This window comes from Phoenix dactylifera, unplaced genomic scaffold, assembly GCF_009389715.1.
Source record: "Phoenix dactylifera cultivar Barhee BC4 unplaced genomic scaffold, palm_55x_up_171113_PBpolish2nd_filt_p 001905F, whole genome shotgun sequence".
Lineage (NCBI taxonomy): Eukaryota > Viridiplantae > Streptophyta > Magnoliopsida > Arecales > Arecaceae > Phoenix > Phoenix dactylifera.
The window spans coordinates 37,213-59,021 of record NW_024069193.1 but is presented as its reverse complement, the minus strand read 5'-3'; the positions used below and the strand labels follow the sequence as shown (position 1 = coordinate 59,021).

The 21,809-nt window shown below is 41.5% G+C and overlaps 1 protein-coding gene and 1 pseudogene across 2 annotated transcripts; both read right to left on the bottom strand.

Moving 5' to 3' along the window:
- Window positions 1–1,265: 1,265 nt before the first annotated feature.
- On the bottom strand, window positions 1,266–5,612 carry LOC120109205 (annotated as a pseudogene).
- A 6,125-nt stretch (window positions 5,613–11,737) lies between these two features.
- On the bottom strand, window positions 11,738–14,537 carry LOC120109206 (non-specific lipid transfer protein GPI-anchored 13-like). 2 transcript variants are annotated; one of them, XM_039122951.1, is made up of 3 exons: window positions 14,067–14,537; window positions 13,906–13,990; window positions 11,738–12,118 (listed from the first exon to the last, which is right to left on the bottom strand). In XM_039122951.1, exons 1-3 carry the CDS (start codon window positions 14,416–14,418, stop codon window positions 11,740–11,742), a joined length of 816 nt encoding a protein of 271 aa, XP_038978879.1. In that variant the 5' UTR covers window positions 14,419–14,537; the 3' UTR covers window positions 11,738–11,739. The 2 variants fall into 2 exon arrangements, with proteins under 2 accessions (XP_038978879.1, XP_038978880.1); XM_039122952.1 differs by having other exon boundaries at window positions 11,967–12,123; window positions 13,921–13,990; window positions 14,067–14,536.
- Between the last annotated feature and the right edge of the window lie 7,272 nt (window positions 14,538–21,809).

Below are 21,809 nucleotides of genomic sequence, written 5' to 3'. Positions count from 1 at the left end.
GCCGGCCCGAAACCCCATCAGGCCGACTTCGGGTCGGGCTTCGCGCTAGGCCCGAAAAAGTTCAAACCAAGTTTGGGCTTAAATATAGAGCCCATTCGTTTCTTGGGTCAGGCTCGGGTATGTCACTAGCTCTGCCCGAGCCTGAGCCTGAGCCCGATCAAGGCCCAAAACAAAGCCTGAATTTAGGCCTGAATCAATTTGATTTTATATGTTGTTATTTAGAGAGAATAATGAGGAAGTAAAGGACAAATTAAAATGGGTTTAGCTAAGAATAGTATATCATATATGATTTACTTGTATTACAGGAGAGAGCCTAATTTTTAACAAGCTCATTTTCTTGTGAAGCAATATTATGAAATATTAAACTTCAATCGGATTTAGTCGGACCTATTTTTAGCCCAAATGAGTAATTCGGATTGTCCCAATTAGGCTCAGGTCTGAAGTATCCAAAAATTTTCAGGCCTAAAGCCCGGCCTGAAGCCGGAAAAAAATATTCGAGCCAGGTTCGGGTAGGGGCATAGCCCGGCCAGGGCCCACTTCCAACCCTACACAAAATATAGGCTTGACATGGAGATAATCCTCCTGATTTATGCCATATATGAAAAAGATGAGTATTACAATCAAGGTTCGCTGTCTCGATACTGGACCTCGCACCAATACCATTCTATTATAGTATCAGTACGCTCGATACGGAGGCCGGTTTGGCATACCAAGTGTCGATACGCCCCCCATACCGTATACTAGTACGATATGGTATGCGCCTGTACTGACCGATACAACAAACCTGAACTACAATGCTTCAATACATGAGAAAATACAAATATACACTATTTCTCATCAACAGAACAAGAGGAAAAAGAATAAAAAGCAAGAAGAGAATACAAGCACTATAGCCCCACAAAAATTTCTTTAACTAGCTTTCCTTTATATCAAAAATCAGCAATAAACAGGGTACTGACTGAAAAGACCATAATTAATTAAGCTGTAAATATGAACAATAACTTAAAATTGCAAAAAAATTAAGTATTAGCAGTTGATTATCGTATATTTACCATGAGACCAAATCTGTGTAATTGAAGAATATTTAACAGGTAATTTGTCCACAAAAGCAAGCTTTCATTAGTTAAACTATAGATTCAAAAATATTAGAATAAGAGTGTTTTTGTCCAGGAATATTTTTACCATGACCTGAATGCTTAGCTGCTCGGGAAGACAATATTTCAATAAACTAGACATGGAAAAAAAAATCTGATGCATCCACATATCATAGTGCAAATGCATATTTCTAGAAAAAATTTAAAAAAAATGCGAAATAAAAGCACATATGGGTGTTTGTATCCAAAAACAGAAATATTTTAGTCACCTGAACCATTGAATTGAAACGATGTGCACTGCTCGAGAGTTTAGGCTGGATGCCCATAGTTGTAGCAGAGGTTCTACCAGATGTACGTGTACTAGCTGGTGGATACATAAGTACCCCAATCATCGGCAGCTGCTAACGCAGCAGTACTTTCTTCAATTCGCTTTAAATTAGCATCTAGTGCTTGCTCAACACTGGGCCTGAAAAGCTTTAGAAGAACAGAAGAAAGTGATAGCCCACGGGCCTCCAACAAGGAACAATGACCAATAGCTATCTGAACACATTCTGCAGCAGCTCTTAAGCCTCCAGCAGCTGCAGATGAGGCCAATGCATGTCTTTTAACAAGATGTGCAAAAGCCTCTGCTTGCTTTGTAGACCATCTTACCAGTTCAGATGCATATGCTGGCTCATCACCAAAGACCTCTAAAGAGTCACTCACAGCTTGAGCAATGGCAGAAAAAAACTTGCTGCGATAGAGCAGCAGTATATGCTCCTCCATATGAACTGCTAGTTGGATGAATAGTTTGCAAGTTATATTGAAGCCGTTGATTATGAGCATTAAGCAGCAAACTATGAGCACGGGGACCATCACCAAGCCTTTTGAGAGCCGAAGCAGCTGCACGAAGTTCGACACCACGAGTAGATGATTGGCAGGCGGCTTCAGCAAGCTGATCAGCTAATTTTTGGCAATGATCTTGAATAGCAGTCCGCAGTGACAAGAGTTGAACAGCAGTTAGAGTTTGGTTTTGTTTTGCTCTGCAGCTATACGTTCTGCTTCATCCAGGGCATCCAAAGCTTCATCCACTCTCCTCTCAGCTAGCAAAACATCAAGCATATCAGGAAACTCTGCCGACCATTTCTCTATATCTGTAGCCTCTCGGTCTTCAATATTTGATACATCATGCTCTGCAGAACCTTCAGAGCCAGCAAGACAAGGAATCAATGTGAACACCTTCAGCTAAACCATGAATTAAAGCTGCCTGAGTAGATAGCAGATTTCTGATGGACAAAAGCTCGCCTTCTAGATCTGATATTTCCTTGGATGTTCTGTAAAAAAGCAAAGTTAAATGTTAAGAGATAAAAATTGCAATAACCAGCCAAAGGAATTATACTCATGACATGATTCAGAAAATAACCTGAAAAATGAAACTTGAACTTTAACCTTAAAGAGGAAGCCATGTCCCATCTATATGAGGTTGGATTTATTGACCAAAATAGATCCTACATGTTTTGAGAGCTTCAATATTTGGCCTGTAACCTAATTCTAATCCTCCGAATTGTGTTGAATTCCTAAAGGTATTTCGTCTAGAGAAGGGATTTGCTGCAATACCTACAAGACTGATTGGCAGGAGGAGAAACCTAGCAGATAAGTTACACTGTTAGAAGGAATGAAATGAAATATGCTTATATAAGGCATCTCATGTTTTTTTTCAAATGACAATAATTAAAATAAAACACTTTCTATAACAATTTAAGTAGTTGAGCTGGCACTTGCAATATAGTGATGCCAAAAAAAACCTTGACATGGTGTATAGTAGATAAATTATGGTGTGGATGGGCACTTCGATCCTTGGCATAAAGAAAGGTTGTAACGATAGATAAAATTGCATGTCTCTTTAGAAAATTCACCATGATCTTCTCAAAAAACTACTTAGAATTGAGTGTCAATGATCATGTAGTGCTACTAGATTTGGCTTCTCCATAAACCCATCCCACCTCGAACCTCACTCTGCCTGAAATTTTGATGTGGCATACAGCATAAAAACTCTCAGAGTTTACCATTGCTATGCCCTTTTATCTATTACTGTTTCATTCATGTAGGATTTTGATATATTTCACCGTCATTTTGTGTTTCATGAGTGCTCATCAACACCTGCCCTATTATTCCTTTGCTTTATCACCCTAACCTTTTGAAATAACATAAATAGGCAACAAGTTGTATGCCAACAATAAGATGATGATGACCAAGTACCATTTTAACATCCAGAAAACACAGTCAGACATTTTGCTATGATAGTGTTAATAATTTAGCCATCTGGTTAAAGGAGTAAGAAGCTTCTAATTTAAATTTTTAGCAAGGATGGAATGGTAAAGATAATCTCAAAGAAAAAATTCTATGCATAACATAAGAGATGCTCAAATAAATACTTTCCAATATCAAAATGTTTTCGAGGCTAAACAACATGTTTACATACCTAATAAATGCTGCATAGTTAGCATAAACACTTCTACGCATTTCTTCTGCAGAAGCCTTCTTTAAATCTTGCAGATAAGAGCACAGGTGCCTTATTTCCTGTATGTAATGAATGAAAACGTAAGGTTGTTTACAGCTCTAGCAGTTCATATGAAAACAAGTATCAACTACATATCATACCCATAAATATTCTAACATAAATGCTAAAGCATATACTTGAATGGAAACAAAAGTTTAGCTGAAACAAACTATACAGAGCTTATCAGGCACAAAGTCTTTTGTGATAAAGAACTAACAGCATTTCATATGTATAAACACCACCATTCAGGAAAAGCAGAACATGTACATATACACACATAGACACAAACATATATAGATAATATGTATTTATGCATGCGTGTTTTAATATACAAAGGCAAGAATTTTGACATGTTAGACAATATATGCAATACAAGTAACGATAAAACATGACCATGCCTTAAATAGAGGTAGTTGTGTGGCCCTATTTGGCTGTGCAAATTAAGTATTCATGGTACTACAATACACGACCTATAATATTGAAGGATCAAAAGATTCATCAGAAATGCAAAATGCAATATGCAATAAATACTCCTTTTTTTTTCATATCCATGGTATGATTAATTGCTCTCAGTGGGAAGAGACAATATGGTTTACGAGTGATGACATCATTTCTCTTCCTGAAGTATATATGGTTTTTAAACTTATTTAACTGCAAGATAATTTTACTGGACTAAAGATTTTAGACATCTGAGCTAGACAATCTTCTTTTAAGAGAAAGAACAAAAGAAATCTTATCAAGTTGCTTGTAGGGACGTGTTCCAAAGGTGTCTTGCTAAGCAAATGCCATCAGAAAAGCAACAAAAATGGGCATGTCCAAAAATATCCCAATGTTTTAGCATCTTTTAGTGACCATTCTGCCTGCGCATCACATGATCATTGTGATAAGGATCACTACTCTAGACTTCTGACTTGGTTTGTAAGACATTTGGTCAACTTTTCCTCGGACTACTTATCATAGCAAGCATGGTCTCATCTTTGACCCCTTGAGGTTAATAATTCTAATCACTTGCTGTTATTTCTTTGTTCATTATGGGTGAAAGTTCAGCTTTAAGATCATCGAACATACATTCAGCACCACCCTCTCCCCCTCACTGTCCCTACAAGTTAATCCAATAGTTCCTGCCAGACCACTCCAAGCCATCTCCTTTATTAAAAAGAAAGAAGAAGAAGAACTTTGTTTCTTTCACCAGAGAAAGTTCATCGATGGATCAATAGTTCTATTAACATAGAAATATATAAATCGTAGAAAGGTGGCAAAAGAAATTATTCCCACACAAATAATTCATCATTGAGCTTCACACTGCCATCCCATTAAAAAAGCAATTTTCGCAATCAAAACCAAATTTTTGGAGCTGGAAAAACCGAAAAAAATCACATCTTTGACCCAAATTCAATCCAGAAACCCATAAAAGCAAACAATAACAGAAAAAAGCAAGGACCTTCTCGTTCATAGTCTGGCATTTAGACTGCACGTACGCATCCGGATCGAAATTATTGGTCTTGAAGATCTTCAACTTATCCACGAGCTGCACCCCGCTCTCCTGGGCGGCCGCCCCATTTGCCGTCTGGTAGAGCCCCGTGGTGGTGACCAGCCCCAAGGGCCCCGACGCCCTAGATCGCGAAGACTTCGCCGAAGCCATCCAACTCTCGATCCAAAACAACCAGCACAACCTAATCAAGAAACCCGAGGAGATTTCTTGCTCTCCGATCTCCGCCTCCTGGATTGGATCTCGAAGATAAGAGGAGAAGAGAAGTGAGGGCGATGGGATCGATCCCTCAGCTACGCGTAGCTCCGGTGAGAGGGAATCGATCCGGGGGCGGGGGCATAGCCGAGAGAAAAGAAGGGGAGGCGGTGATGGGATCGCCGACGATCGGATCTCGGTGGCGTTCGCCCGCCTACGCGAAGGCTGCGTGCCAGATGAGACGGTGTCGTCACCTCCCTCAGGCTCCCTGTCTATCAGTATATTATCACCCTCTTTTTTCTAAGAAAACGGAGAATAGAATCCAATTCGGAACGGGGAACTTTTTATTAATTTTTTTTTTTTCGTTTTCTTGGCAAAGCCGAGTCAGGCGGAACCGGCTGCCGATGGTGAAACGACATGGGAAACGGGGACTCGGATGATCCGATGTAACGGAAAGATATGATAAGATTGAAAGGAAGTTAATTGTGGGCAACGATATGGATAATCCTTAAATGGTTAACCTTTTCAAATTTTAATAATTAAATGAAGGTTTTTTTTTTTTTTTGCATATATCGGTGACCTTTACAAATATAAAGCCCTGAAATCATCATATTTTTTGCATAGATACTTTTTTTGTTAGATTTTTGGTTGAAGACGTTAACGAATAAGCAGGGTATCATTTGACACTATGATTCTTTTACTTAATACCTCTGAAAATTTTATATTCAAATTATACTGAAAAGAGCTATATTTTTATATAAATATTTTAAAATTATTAATGTAAAAAGATAATAAATTTATTTTATATTTAAAACAGTTTCTTTTAACACTGTCAAATAAAAATGTAACAGGAGGGGGTCCATGTAAAAACAAAATGAGAAGTATATGTACAAATAATAATTTTGGACGGGTAAATATACAATAAGTTATATTTGTAAGAATATAGATGTAAAAAAGTTTCTGAAATAAACACTTCTATTTTCTAAAACGAAAGGGTAACTTTGTGAGTGACCAAAAAGGTTTCTTTTATTCTGAACTTTTTTGGTTCGCAGAAAAATTTTTTCTCATCAGAATATTTTTTCTACAAAATCTGATTTCTAAAAATATGATACCTAAAAAAAAATAGTTTTGGCATTTTGGTTAACCATAGAAAAGTGATACATTATAAAATGGTTTATATTTGGTTGAGCATTTATTTTTCTGAAAAAATTATGTAAAATATCTATTATATTCTTAATAAAGGAAAGAACTCGTAGGGTAGTTTTGAAAATAAAATCTCAATTTTTAATATGTGAAAAAATAGCTTTCTCATATTCTTTATGGATTTTTCTTTTCCATGAAATATAGAAATATTATTTCTATGAAAATGCTACTTTTTCATATCTTTTTTTGAAAACTTCAACCAAACAAGATTTTTTTCTTTGTTTTTTCGTTGACCATGCTTCCCTCCCTTTTTTTCCACGAATGAAACGAAGTCCTCTATGCTCTGTACCAAGAAAAAAATAATAAAGAAATACGAAATGGGCAAAGAGTAGATTTTTTTTCTTTAGATGAATCGAGAGAAGACATATTTAGATATAATATAAAAAAATATACTTATTTATACAAAAAAAATATGTAAATTTATAAACATATACAGATGTACATATGCATATATATGTTTTATCCATGTTTTATATTTAAATAGTACTTGAGATATTACTAAAATGGAATACAGGTAATGCACAATAATATAAATGGATGAGAGAAACATGAGGATTTTAATTTGAGAGACGTGCCTAAAAATAAATATTTTTTTAAAATTTTGAGATGCATTTCTCTCAAGAAAGTACAGAAAGCTTTGCAGTCTGCAAGCCTTGTATGCTGGACTTTAGGGCTTTATGTTATACATGTAGAAGATTGATATAATAGCTAAATAAAAAAATTATGAAATTTAATAGCATCAATGATTTTTTTTAAGACTAAGAGGTGCTAAATCTTATCCTCTTCGCTCGATTCCTGCCCTCAAAGGGCCTTCGTCACGCTCGATGTGTTTTACGGGCCAATTCTATTGTTCTACAGGGGGACTCGGCTATAGTTATCAACTGGATTCGGAGGGATCCAAGGGATAATGGTTGTGTCCACCCTTTGCTCCGAGATATCTGAGCAGTGGTGAGGACGAAGAGGCCTTTCAGGCTAAGCATGTTTTCGTGAAGCTAATAGGGCTACTAACTGAATGGCTGATTATGTAATCAATCATCCTGGTAGTACCCTATGAGCTGGAGATGAGGAACTACCCTTGGCACTCTGGGGTATTTTATTTTTGATTTTATTAGATATATCCGTACTCGTTGGGTATGATCCACTCGCCTTAGCAAAAAGAAGAAGAAAAAGAAGAAGAAGAAGAAGAAAGAGGGGTTGATACCCTTTCTTCCTTGCCCAAGTGGCAAAGGATGACATTATCGAATCAAGCGTTCGGTAGTTTAGTGATATCAATGATAAGCAAATTTAGTAACAATAATCCAAGTATTGTGTTTGATATACAAATCCTGTATCATATGAAATTAGTATAATAGGTCTATTACTAGTTGATCCAACTCGGTATTTAAAACTGTAATTGGTTTTGTATGTGCCAGCTTTCATGCTCTTATTAATTGCTATTGAAAGCAATTTACAAAGTTAATTTTCATGCTCGCACAAAGGTACTTTCTTGTTGTACATGGTTAGTAGTACATATACTAGCTTTTCATGTTCGTATGATAATTCACATGCAATATACAAGCTTGAGATATTCTTTCACAAAATCCATATATAGGTACTACAAGTGTTTCTACTTTTTTTGTAATATTATATGATTTTATTTAGGATACTTTCTAAAGTACATGGTTAGTAGTATATGCACTAGCGTTTGATGCTCGCACTTTAATTTTTATAGGAAAGTACGAGCTTGAGACATGCTTGTACAAATCTATGTATACATATTATAAGTTCTTTTGTCTTATACCATGAGATTCCTGATCATACTAGGGAGCTCTCTGATAATATATGGTTAGTAGTTTGTTTTCTAGTTTTTTTAGGGTCATGCAACATTTTATAGGCAATATATAAGCTTTAGACATGCTTGTATAAAGCCTACACATATCTGCCATAAGTTTTTCTACCTTGTATGATTATTGTTGTAGTTCCAGTTTGGCCCAAGGGTGACTACACCGGAGGAGTTGAAGGAGCTGCCGGTCGAGACGGAGAAAGGATGCCACCTCCCGTACGCCGGTGTATCTGCACAAAGCCTCACCGGTGTTTCCGGACCGGTGAGGGCTCTTCGTTGCTTAAGTTAGCGTGGAGTTTATGTTGGCCAAAAAGTCCTTAGGCGTTACTTGATGTGGTTATTTTATAGTCCCCGCAGAGGTATCCAAGTGGCGAAGATATGGTCTGTCCTCATCATGAGAGGAGATGACGCTGGCCAGGTGGCGCGCGGCCACAGATTGCTTGAGGCACATGGTTTGAGCTGTTCTTGCGCGCAATATGGCGCTGGCGTATGTCGCAGGGTATGACCTTTATCAGCATGCATGGCTGGAGCAACAAGGCGTAGTCCTTTGTCGACGTGTCTTGGCGTGGCCATCAAGCGAGCGTGGTGCGGTGAGGTTGTCGCAGGGCATGACCGCGGTGCGTACCGGACGAGGTTAACTCGGCCATTAACAGGGATCGAGGTCAACTCGGCCTTGCCCACTTGGCAGGGCGCTGAGGTCAGGCCGGCTTGGGGGCCACGATATATGTTCGGTGAGGTCGGCTTGGTGAGTTCTGAGATCGGCCTAGCCTCCTTGACTTTGAAGTCTACTTAGTAGGGTGCCCCGAGCTCGAGTCGGGGCATCATTGCCTGTGGTCGACGGGGGCCTCTTCGACTCTTGGTCGGCATTGATGTCTGGTTGGCCGGAACGAGGTAGTCCCATGTCCTAAGCAGGACAATCCATTTTGTCCCCTATCAATTATATTCAATGATTATATTCATGGTTGGTTGTTTATGGTCGGTAGTGACATTTATATCGTCTATGTCATATGTTCTACTTTTCTACGACTCATATGACAATTTCCTGGCAATGTACAAGCTTAGGACATACTCGTATAAAATCTATGTATATACTAAAACGATATTCTATGATAGTACCAGAGTGCTTGTTCCCCATACATGCTAGGTAGTTTATGTTCTAACTTTTTAGGCTCATACTCAACTTATAGGTAATATACAAGCTCGAGACATGCTTGTGCAAAGCCTACAAATAATTGATATTAGCATTATTTGGCATTTTGATTGCTCATCTATTTGGATAATAAAAGATCAATTTGCCATTCTATTTTCAAAACAAATTCTACTTGCATTTACATCAAATAAAATACCTTTATTATCACATTATTGATCAAGGTTTTAGACAATATTGTTATAATCGTTGTAATGGCCATTATTATGGTTTTGGTGGCATCTCATGTTATTGTATATAGTAATAGGGTAAAATATGATAACCATTAAAATATATGACTTCTGCTATACCTTTCGTATCATATATTTTTTACAATTCAAATTTCTTGCATTGAATTTCCCTCTAAAAGTGATTATACGGTCTAAAAGTATATTTTTTTTTAATTTAGTGCCAAGCGAATAGAAAGATAACTGAAATTTTTCATTATAATAGCTGATAAAATAATGATTATTTTGAACCGTTAGAAACCTTTTTGAAGCAAATGACACCGTTATAACCATCATAAAAATCAAGTGAGGTCTGCTATGCACGTTATTTAAACTTGTTTATAATTTTTTTTATAAAAGCATTGGACATTTTGAAACAAAAAAAAAACTTTTGAAATGAATAAATGCTTGTATATCCATAATGGTAAGAAACGGTGTGAAATTCTATGAGAAAACGGCACTTTTTTGAGCGGAATTCTTTCCCAGTAGATCATAATGCCACCGAAAAGTTTTTTTTGTGGAGGCTAGCTCCATCGTTATCAAAGGCGACTCGGCAGGTATTATAGGATAGATCCAGAAGAGTCCGAGGGTACTAGGGTGGGACCATCTCCCACTTTGAGACATTTGGGGTCGTGAACAGAAACGGAGAGGTCTTCCTAACTAAGCATATTTATAGAGAGGCCAACGTGGTCGCGAATTGGGTGGCTTCTTAAGTGGCTAATCACTCAGATGGTACTCTATAGATGCATGGAGAAAAGCTGCCCACAACTCTCCGCAATATTTTGTTTTTAGATTTTATTGGATGTATTTGTACACGTGTCCGTGTATAGCCGGTGGCCACTCGGATGGGCCAACTGATGCGGTACGCGAGCGCACCGTATCAGCACCCATTAATTATTTACTTCTAAATATTATATTAATTTTCAAAGAATCTTATCATTGCTGTGTACTTTTTATAATTTCCACAAAAAGGAAACCTAGTTCAGATTGAGCATCCAGTATCTCGCAGCACCACCTAAAATTACCACTGATGGCATTAAGCAGATCGAAATGGAAACTTAGTTTCCCCTTCACAACAAAAGTAAAATATATCTTTTTAGGAAATAGGTATTATTGTAGTTTTAAAATTAAGCCATGAGGAATACTTGATTAGATTTTCATGCACACTATATATATATGAATCTTTGGGTGGGTTCATCATTATAACACACACGAAGATATATAATACTTTCGCAAATTTAAAGGAGCAAAATAATGTTGTTGTGGAAATATTTGAGTGATAATTTTTGGATGATTTTTAAAATATTTATTAAAAAAATATTTAGTACAAAATATCATAGTATCCTAATAGTTTTAAATAATTAATATAACTGATTTGTTTTAAGAAAGAGAGAGAGATGATATATGCCATTATATGCTTTTTAGCATATTTAAACAATCTTAAAGTAAAAAACATTATCAGATCGATTAGTAAAAACAGTACTCTACCTCAACCTAGGCAAGCAACTCTACTTAGAAAGCTCTAAATATTAATTATAACCATAAAGTAGCTAACCAAGCTGGCTAGTCCTTGCATAGTAGGGGCTCTATTTGGCAAAGCTTTTGAATAGTACAGTAGTGTTTAGTAAAAATTCGAAAAAGTATTTTGGAAAGTTGAAAAAATCTATTGTTGGAGCTTTTTCTCAAGAGTGTTTTTTAACAAATGTAGGAAAACTATTTTGGCTTTAAAAAAATTTTGATGGTGACTAAAAATACCTACAAATAAATTTTATAATTATATCTATCATATTATATCATTATACTTAAATATAACATTCTCTTAAACATGAACAACAAAATGATTGTTGAGATGCCAAATCTAATGGTAGTCTTGTTAGCCCTTCTGTTTCGGTTGGCATCTAATGGCAAGTTCTGCAAGATATGCCACCAACTCAAGGTAACCAAATGGCACCAACTCATTCTAGTAAGGACCCATAGATGACTTTTATCTGTCCAATAGACCACACTGCAAGCCATATATATATAAATACAAAAGCAAAGGATTTAGTACAGAGAGAAAAGGAGAGATTCCAGGCAATAGCCAACAACAGGAACAAGATGGATGATTGGAGAGGCAAAGTATTGGGTTCAGTGGTTTGGAAGTACAGAGAGACAAGAACGTCTTTGTGACCAAACCTAAACTGTCTCTTTTTATTTTATTCTGTGGCCAGCTTAGCCACCCAGGAGCAGGTAGGCAACGAGAAGTAGAAAAGATGAGGACATGCCACCAACCTTCCCCACTCCCAACCATTTCTTTCCTCCATGGCAATTCCCTTGTGCACTCGCACTCCCGGCCTCGTTGCTCGTCGACGCACCGGCGTTTGCTGTAACAACCACAACAAAGTGTTTTTGCTCGTCATAAAAGAAGAACGAACGTAGTAATTAATGCATGATGACTGAACTGGTTGGTATGCCATTGATGAATCGATGGAGACCATGTAGCAGCACCCAACTTTATATACCAAAGCTTGGTGTGCCAATTGTATGACCTTATAAAATTAGACCAACCTATCCATTTGTGGAAATTGTCGCTCAACGATGCAATGATGAACCATATAACTCGAGGGGGTGGTTTTGCATGGATTTAAAAATAATAACATGTTTGATTGGCATGGCGGAATCTAATTGGCATGCCTAGTAGGTTTTCTAGGCCATGTCCATATTAAAGCAAGCTATGGAGTTGCAATGGATAGCCTACACTGCATGCACCATATGGCCGTGTACCATATTTATCAATCATCTCGGCTCATTTCTATGGCTTCATTCATTATTATGTGCTCATCTCGATGATTAGCCTGCAGAAACGAGACGAGGTGATTGGTGTGGTGGATATGGTGCAGAATATATATAATTTCTCGTTACAATGGAGGAGAAGAAATATAAAGCCATAAAATTTCGAATTTTTTTTTTTACCTCTAGAATTGATCCATGAAGTCTTGTCCAGTCCAAACTATTGCTGAATGAATGCTATAGGTTATGGCTCAAAAGGCTTGTACACATCAATGGGCTTTGACAAGTGAACAGCATGATATCAATCTCAAATACAAATAGGATTACTCTGGAAATGTCTTCTGGTCTTGGTTCAGATAATTTTCAAATGATGGAGAGCTAATCGGAAGTCATTTAGTGCTACCAGGACCGCTTTTAAAAGGGTTCAGCAAGCCATGGAATATTGTAAAACGTATTGAGAGGGGGAGTAAGATTAAACCTTACGCAGTCTATATCTATAGGCTTTAAACTACCTTCGGCATCTTTTTATTTTTCTATCTTGCTTGCTATTCAATAAACTGGGTGACTTGCCTCCCTTTTAGCACAAGAAAAGAAAATGTTTTGAGCAATATGATGGTTATTTGCCACCACCTAAGCTCGGAATGGAGTGCGGTTTAATAGGACCAACCTATTAGTGCCTATTTGGTGCCTTTCATATAGTGTTTGCTGCATTTATGAATGCTACTTCATATAGGTATATGTAAGGATGGCAATTTGTTCCATCATACTGGTATCCGAATCTAATGGAACAAACAGGTTTTACCTGACCCACAATAGATTTGGGATGGGTATGAGTACCGGTAAAAATCGTTCTGAATTTATGATATATATATGTTCACAAATTCTTTCTTAATTTGAGATAAAAAATAAATAAATTTATATATTAGAAAAAACTATACGATCCAACCTATCCAACCCCGCTCTACTTAACTATACTCCACCCTGAGTCAAGTACGAGGTTGGTATAGATAATGGTCTATCCGATCTATAGCCATTCCTAGATATTTGCTAGATTGAAATGTCATATACTATCAACTTTAAACTCTATATCGAAAAGATGATTCAGATAAAATCATATATTAGTTGGGTTCATGAAAAGTGATTATTTTCCTAATTGGGATCCCAAAATTTGTCACGCATCACACCCTATCTCGACAAAAAGCTTTTTGCTGCTGCAGAAAGGACTTGAGCCGTTCCCTAACAGCTTACCCCAAACAAAGCATGCCCCTGCCGTGGCCCGATGTCAGTCAGGCAGCTAGCTATAGTTTTGAATTATGCCAACTAAACGGTAAACGTTCTCTCTACAAAAGAAACCATTGGGAACAAAAGTAATCACTGTTACCCTTCGTATCGGGCTGCTGGAGGAGATCTTCCGTACTGCTCGAAAATCTGGGCTTCTGCTGAGCCTGGAGGCAGGTTCAAAAGCTCTGCACCACAGCCACACTCCAAAAAATAAGAAGCAGGAGAAGAAGAAGAAGAAGAGGAAGAAGAACCATCACATACTTGGGCATTCAGATATATTAGAAGATGCACGACACACGGAAGGTAGAGCCATGGCAGTTGTGACGTTTAACTTGATCCCGAGACCGGGCTCATCGCGATCTTTGATGAGAACGCACAGGCATTTGCGATTCGTGGCCAGGACCTGCTTGAGGCCAGAACAGCAGTCTGGTGTTGGAGTCGAGGCTCTGTTCTCGACGTAGGTGAGACATGTTGCCAGCCCTGTGAGCTGGTTCGCGCACTCCGCCCGGTCGCTCGCAAAGTCCGAGCTTGCAAAGCTAAACAGTCCCAGTATTACCAATAGCAGCAAGTATGGTAGCTGAGAGCTGCGAAGCGAAAGGGAGGGGCCAGCCATGGAGCTTGAGAACAGAGAAGAGGAGACGAGGCTCCTAGTCTTTGAAGGCGACCGTCAATAAATGGATAGGAATGGAGTCGTATTGAAGAGAGTTTAGCTGTTGGTTAGGCGATGTTAAAAGGGTGCTAAATGCGGATGCATTTGAGTTGGTGAGGATACTTATTGAATCAGATATAGGTATCGAGAGTGGGATGGGGACCTGGATTCGTGTGGGCCTCGGGTGCGGACGTCGACCATTTTGATGAAGGTGGATAGTTTGTTTGTTCGATACACTGTACATGGAAATGGTTTAAATGGGCAGAGCGCAGATTAGTTGGGAAATTATTCAGTACAGTACCATGAACATTGAACAGATCGATGGAGAGTGACTGAAGGAGCCCATACTTGGAAAATCCACAAGGGTAGTTTGAGGCTTCTGTCGGATGGTTCTGTGCCTGTAGCAGCTCATGGTCCACATGCCATGCATTAATTGTTGGTATTTGCAAATGCAGGGATTGACTGCTGAGGTAAAAAAATGGCATGCTAGAGAGAGAGAGAGAGCACTCTTTTCAGAGCAGATTAGGGCTGCCACAGAGTGCCCACTTGAGATTGCATGCATTGTCTCTACCCTTCTTCTGAGCTAGCTCACAAAAATTCTGATAAAATCCAACTCTATCGGAAGCATGCGATCTTACATTCCTGTGGTTCAAAGTGACATCCCTTTAAGTTCAAGCATAGATCTTGCAACTCAATCATATGTCCAACTTTTATTAACTAAGGCTGCAAATGGGTCAGATTGATCTGTGATCCGACGCAACCTGACCCATTTTAGAGAATTTATGGGGCTGGGTCGGATTCTAAAATTTGACTTGTTCTATTTTTTGGATTGGGTTTAGATTTACTGAATCTCGACTTGAATCTGATCCGACCCGTTATTTTGTGGATAAATTTTGAATCGTTTAGCCAACAATCCAATCCAATCCGACCCAAATCCAGATTAGTCATTTGGACCGGCAGGCTCACAGGCCGCAGCCGCAGCCCACAGGCTCAAGTCGCTCCGGCTCTTCCCGCAAGCCTTTTTTCCCCCGCCCCTGTCTTCAAGGGCTGACGAGTACGAGTACGGAGGACTGATCATCCCCCTTTCCCCTCCCTTCTCCCCTCCCCCGCCTCTATCTCCAAAACTCTAACTCTCTCTCGAATCCATCCAGCCATGGGAAAGTCGAAAGCGAAGCTCGGCCTCAAGCCCAAGACGAAGAAGAACCACCCCGTCGCCTCCCACGACCACGACCTCGTCCTCTTCCGCGCCGAAAGCGGCAGCGCCTCCGGCGGCCGGGGCGGCGGTGGGGGCTCCGATGACGACTCCTCCGGCCTGCCCACCCCCGATCGCCTCCACCGCCTCCTCGAGCCCTACACCAAGGACTTGTTCATCGACTTTCTCCTCGACGCCGCCTGCCGACCCTGACCTCCTCGCCCGCATCCACGTCGTCGCTGACCACGATGTCTCCCACCGCAAGATCTTCATCCACGGCCTCGGCTGGGACGCCACAACGTGAGACCCTCCTCCAGGCCTTCGATCCCTACGGACCCATCGAGGACTGAACCGTTGTCGCTGACAATGTCACGGGCTGCACCAAAGTCTACGACTTCATTCTCTTCCGCTCCCGCGCCGGCGCGGTCGGCCCCGTATCGTTGACCCGGCCCAATCCAAACCCAAATTTTTTAGTTGGGTCTAAATTATATACCGACCCGATCCAATCCGAATAACCTGTTAGGTCAATAGTCGTGGACCCAATTAGACCCCAATGACTTATTAGGTCAGTAGTCGTGGACGTAACCCGATCTTCAAATGGGTCAGATCTGGATCCAAAATTAGAATCCGAATAAGAAGCCGAATTGGAATGAGGTCACTCAAGATCCAACCACGATTAGATCCATTTGCACCCTTACTTTTAACATCTTGAAGGATAAATTGTTACACCAACACACTTTGGGCTAAAATATTAAATATTTAACTATCATTTCTTCTTCTTCGTGCATGCATTTTTATTTTTTTTCACTTTTTTTTTTTTTGGGGGGGGGGGGGGGGGGGGGTGTTGGCTGTCCAATCCTTCTTATTCTTAATCTTTCTATTATCCATTTCTCGATGGCAGCTATTCAGAGATGCACAGTACTTGACAGTGTGTGGGCTATGTTGTGGTTCAAATCTGGCCCAAGGGTGACCACGCCGAAGGAGTCGTGGGAGCCGCCGGAGTATGAAGAAAGAGGATGAAAGCTGCCTCCCGCAATCGGCGATATACCTGCACAAAGCCTTATCGGTGTTTTCGGTGAGGACCCTCCGATGCTCAAGTTAGTGTGGAACTCAGTTGGTCTAGCCAAAAGTATCTTAGGTGTTACCGACGGGGCTATTTATAATTCCTGTGGAGAGGCCCAGGTGGTAGAGGTATTGTCCGTCCTCATCATGAAAGGGGATGGTTCTAAGTCGGATGGCGTGCAGCTAGAGCTTGCTGGTGGCGTGTGGAGCCGTCCGTTCTTGAGAATGGTGAGGTGTTGACAGTCGTAGCAGGATATGGCCGGAGTAGCATGGTGCTATCCTTGGCTGTCGTGGGCCAGCAAGCAAAGCATGGCATGGCAGCGTCGCTATGTACGGCCACGTAGGAGGGCATGGGCACGCATATGGGTGCAGCTTTTGGCAAGGTCGAGCTCGTTGAGAGATTGTATCATGCATTTGGTGAGGACGACCTAACGGGTGCTTGAGGTTAGCCTAGCATCCCGAGTTCTGAGGTGTGCTCGGCGGAGCGCCCCGAGCTCAGGGGTTGGGGTGTATCATTGGAGAGGGCACCCCAAGCTCGGTCAGGGCAAGTCGGCGAATACAGTAGGTGCCCCAAACTTGATCGGGTGAGTCGACGAATATAGGAGACGCCCCGAACTTGGTCGGACGAGTCATCGAATACAGGAGACGCCCCGAACTTGGTCGGACGAGTCGACGAATATCCGAGGTCGGGCTGGTTCTAGGCTAGATCAAAGTTCAGTATGTCCGGCATTGGCATCTATTGGCCGAAATTGGGTGGCCCTTTTGTTGTGGGCAGGACGATATATTTCGCCCCCCATCATTTGCCCCCGGACTTCCGAGGTCAAGTCACTCTTTGGTTCGGGCGAAGAAAAGTAGTTGGATTATTTGTTGTCCTGCAGTGTGGCCCAGCACTTGTAAAGATGCGCACGCCGAGCAGGGGACACTTGGTGCATTTTATGGCTGACTTTGAGTCAGGCTTTCGAAGCCGGGCTTAGGTGGCTTAAGCTGCCACGTCACCCTGAGCAGAATCCGCTGTGGGAGGCTTCTTAGTGCTTCCACATGCCGCATTCTTTTCCAAGGGGTTACTGGATGAAATGGGAAAGAAGGCGAATATTAATGCCTCGTCTTCGTGAAGCGCCCCACCTGATGGAACGCGAGAGGCCGGCTATTAATGCTCCATTCTCCGAAGCATCTCGCTTGATGGAATGCGAGAGGCTAGCTATTAATGTTCCGATCTCTGGAACACCCTCCATAATGATCAGCATTTAGTGTCGTGATTCGGAAAGATTTGCTGAGGCTGTTTTGGGGCCTGCCATGTGGCGGAACTTAGCTCGTCCGATCGCTTGGGCTATTCGATTAGAGCCGTTGTAGTGGGCTATACAAGGCCTGGAAAGGACCCTAGAATTGTCTTTTGATCCTTTCCGCCTCTACCTCCTTTCTTCTCGGCCGCCATTGCTATGGTGTTCAAGCCTTTTCTTTGGCGTTCTGGGAGCTTCTCGTCGGCCTTTGTGTTGAGCGCTATTTTCAATCCCCGACGATCATTCTTCTCCCTAATCATCTTCTTCGATGAGCTTTTGGGTAAGCATTTTTATCCCTCTCTCGGTCGCTCGGAGAGTCTCTTGTCTTCTCCCCTCTTTGTTATTCATGACCAAGGTAATGAGTTCGCCTACGAGGGCCTTGATGTTCGGTGCAGGTTCGTCTCGAGCCCAGGCCTCTTCCGATGTGGAGGAGACTGAGCTCGAGGCAGGCCCGAGTCCGTATGGGACCGGCTCCCTCATGAGTGAAGAGAATCTGGGCTCGGGTTTGAGTCTGATTCTTCCTTCCTTCGAAGTTTGTTCCTCGAGCTCCCGGACCTCGGAGGGCAAGTCACCCAACCTGCCTAAATGTTTGGTCGGAGTGTACATAGAGACGCTCTGAGCATGGCTAAGGTTCCCTCTGCATGGGTTCGTGGGAGAGCTTCTAACGGCTTACCGTCTTGTGTCTGCACAGCTTGCTCCAAACTCGTGAAGAATAATAATTGGCTTCCTCGCCATCTTGCTTTGCACACGGTTTGTCACCCTCAGTGAAACGTCTTTAGGAGTTGTTTTATATTAAAAGGCAATCCCACACACAAAGAGTGGTGGTACTTCTCCTCTGGGGATGGCCGTAAGCTTTTCGGGGGGCATTCCTACTTCCATCCATGGGTGGAAGAATAAGTTTTTCTTTGTTTCCTCCGAGCGGTCATGGGGGTTTAATCCGACCTGGAGCTTTTTGCTGGCCTTGGCGAATAACAGGCTTCCACAGTTCTCGCAGTCCAAGCAGGGAGATTTTAGATAGTTTGCTCGAACTGGACGGAACTCCACGGCTCTCTGACCTGTTCAGCGAGGAGGCTTTAGTAAATCTTGGCTTTGAGTCCAGCTCGCCTCAAGGATAAGAGTAGCTTAATTGCTCTTTTTTTCTTCCCATACTAGATTCTAATAAGATCTTCTGTCATCATACATCGTAGAATGATCTTCCAGCATTTGAGACACTTATGCGCCAAGTACAGAAAGAGGAGGCCGCCCCGGAAGGGGCTCAGTCTGAAAGGAGGCCAAAGAATGCCAGAGTTGCCTCTGGCCCGGAATTGAGCCGGGAGAGCTTGCCCCGATTGAGGCCGTCACTCCTGCTTCGGGCCGGATCCGATCAGGTCCTTGGCAGTGGAGGCCGAGACGCCCTATTGGCGGCAAGAAGGGACCCCTTTGTTGACCCCCCTAATGGACTTTGATGAATACAAAACACTAGAGTATAATTTTCTTTATATTGACAATTTACTTGAGCATTTCAGGTGTATAACTAAGAATATTGTTAAGTATTGTCAAGGCATGTTTCCGTACTTTTCGGTGGATTTATTGAAGATTTTTGAGATGAAAAAAACAGATCAGGGGCAGCTGAGACGTCTCCGACTTGTTCCAGAGACGTCTCTGGCATGCAGAGAAGAAGCTGGGACGTCTGGAGACGTCCCCAGCACCTGCCGAGGCATCTCGCAGGGTCGGAGTCGACTCCCGGCTTTTCAGAGTCGACTCTCTCAGAGACGGCAGAAAGGCCGATTTCAAGGGGATGCGCGCGAGTCGTCTCCGAAGGACGCGGAGCCGACTCTCTCAGGGATTTCAGAGGACCCGCTTTTCGTTGAGAAAACGTCGGAGCCGTCTCCGACGTTGCGGAGTCGTCCCCACGCATAAAGCACAAAAATCCCGAGACGTCCCCCCGAGGGATGCGAGCCGGCTCTCTCAGAAAGACAGAAAAACAAGAAATCGGACTGTTCTTCTTCGGAGTCGTCCCCCAGAAAGCGCCGAGTCGACTCTGACATTGTCGAAAGATTTTTTATACAGCCGAGACGTCTCTCGTTCAAGCGGAGACATCTCCGGAATGCCTGGGACGCGACTGACATATTTTTCGCAGGTTTTGTTTGAAATCCTAACGGCTCTATTTTTGTTTCTAACGGATCTATTGCTTGCAGAAGTATAAAAAGGAGTTTTTAAGTGCCATGAAAATGACTTCTCACCAACCTAACACTAAAGCATTCAAGAGAGAAGAAAGAGAGAGAGTCTCAAGGGAGTTGGTGCTTTCAAGAGGAGAAATCAAGTGCATTCAAGCCTTCTTCATCTGATTTTGTGCTCATCTACTCACTCCCACTCGGCAATCAAAGCTCGCATTCAAGCCGACGTGATCCACATCGGAAGAACCACCATCATCCAAGCTTTCAACGGCAAAGAGGGTTCTTCCGGTTTTGTTGTTCTTTACGATTTATTTGCTTTCATAGAAGCTTTTAAATTCTTGTAAAACTCTTTGAACATTGTGCTTGTTCCAGTCAAGGGACTTGGAACAAGGGTTAGGCGTCCCAAGCCTAGTTTAAATTGGGGGAGTGTAGGGTTCGTTGTTAGCCCGGTTAAAACAACGAGTTGGGTAGTTCACTCGAAAACTACCGGACTGTAATGCCGATTATAGTGGAAAATTCCCAAAGGTGTTTGGGGAGTGGATGTAGGGAGCAGTGGAAGCTCCGAACCACTATAAACCTCTGTGTTTGCGATTGATTGTGCTTACCACTTTAAGTTTATTTTTGTACCTACACTTGTGTGTATGTTTAATTAGACTAAAAATTTTAAAACACCCAATTCACCCCCCTCTTGGGTGACCATCTCTGGGCAATAAGTGGTATCAGAGCAGGTGCTCTGTGTATTCTTAAAGACCTAACCGTCTTTGCCAAAGATCAAGATGGCAACACCCTTCAACAATGTTCCTGCTGAGGAGCAGGCTACCAATAGACCTCCACTTTTCAATGGAACAAATTATTTCTATTGGAAAACTAGAATGAGAATTTTTGTTCAAGCACAAGATTATGCCTTGTGGAGGGCTATAATCAAAGGACCACACGAACCATCTCACACAATTAATGGCGTTCAGGTTCCCAAACCTAAGGAGGATTGGGATGAGAATGATAGCAAGATGGTTCAACTCAATGCTAGAGCCATGAATACATTGTTTTGTGCTCTAGATGTAAATGAGTTTAATAGAGTCTCCACCTGTAGTTCCGCCAAGGAAATATGGGATAGGCTTGAAGTTACCCACGAGGGTACTAATCAAGTCAAGGAGTCTAAAATGAACATTCTAGTTCACAAATATGAATTATTTAAGATGGAACCCAACGAAACTATTTCATGCATGTTCACACGCTTCACTGATATAATTAATGGTCTAAAGAATTGGGTAAATCTTACACTAATTCAGAGCTTGTGAGGAAAATTCTCAGGTCCTTGCCAAAAATTTGGGAAGCGAAGGCACGGCGATTGTAGAAGCCAAAGACCTTAACATCTTGGCACTTGAAGAACTATTGGGCTCATTGATGACACATGAGCTCACAATGAAGCAACATGAAGAAGATGCGCCAAAAAGAAGACAATCGCCCTCAAGGCCATTTCAAGTAATTGTGAAGAAGAAAGCAGTGAAAGTGAAGAGGGGAAGTGAAGATGAAGATTTGGCCTTAATAGTAAGTGTTGGCTGGTGGTCCAAACCGAGAACGATTGACACGACGGTGTGAACGGGGTTCCGCCTGAGTTGTCTTGGTTGGTGCTGGTTGCGCTCCACCTTCCGCCAAGGAACCTGCAAA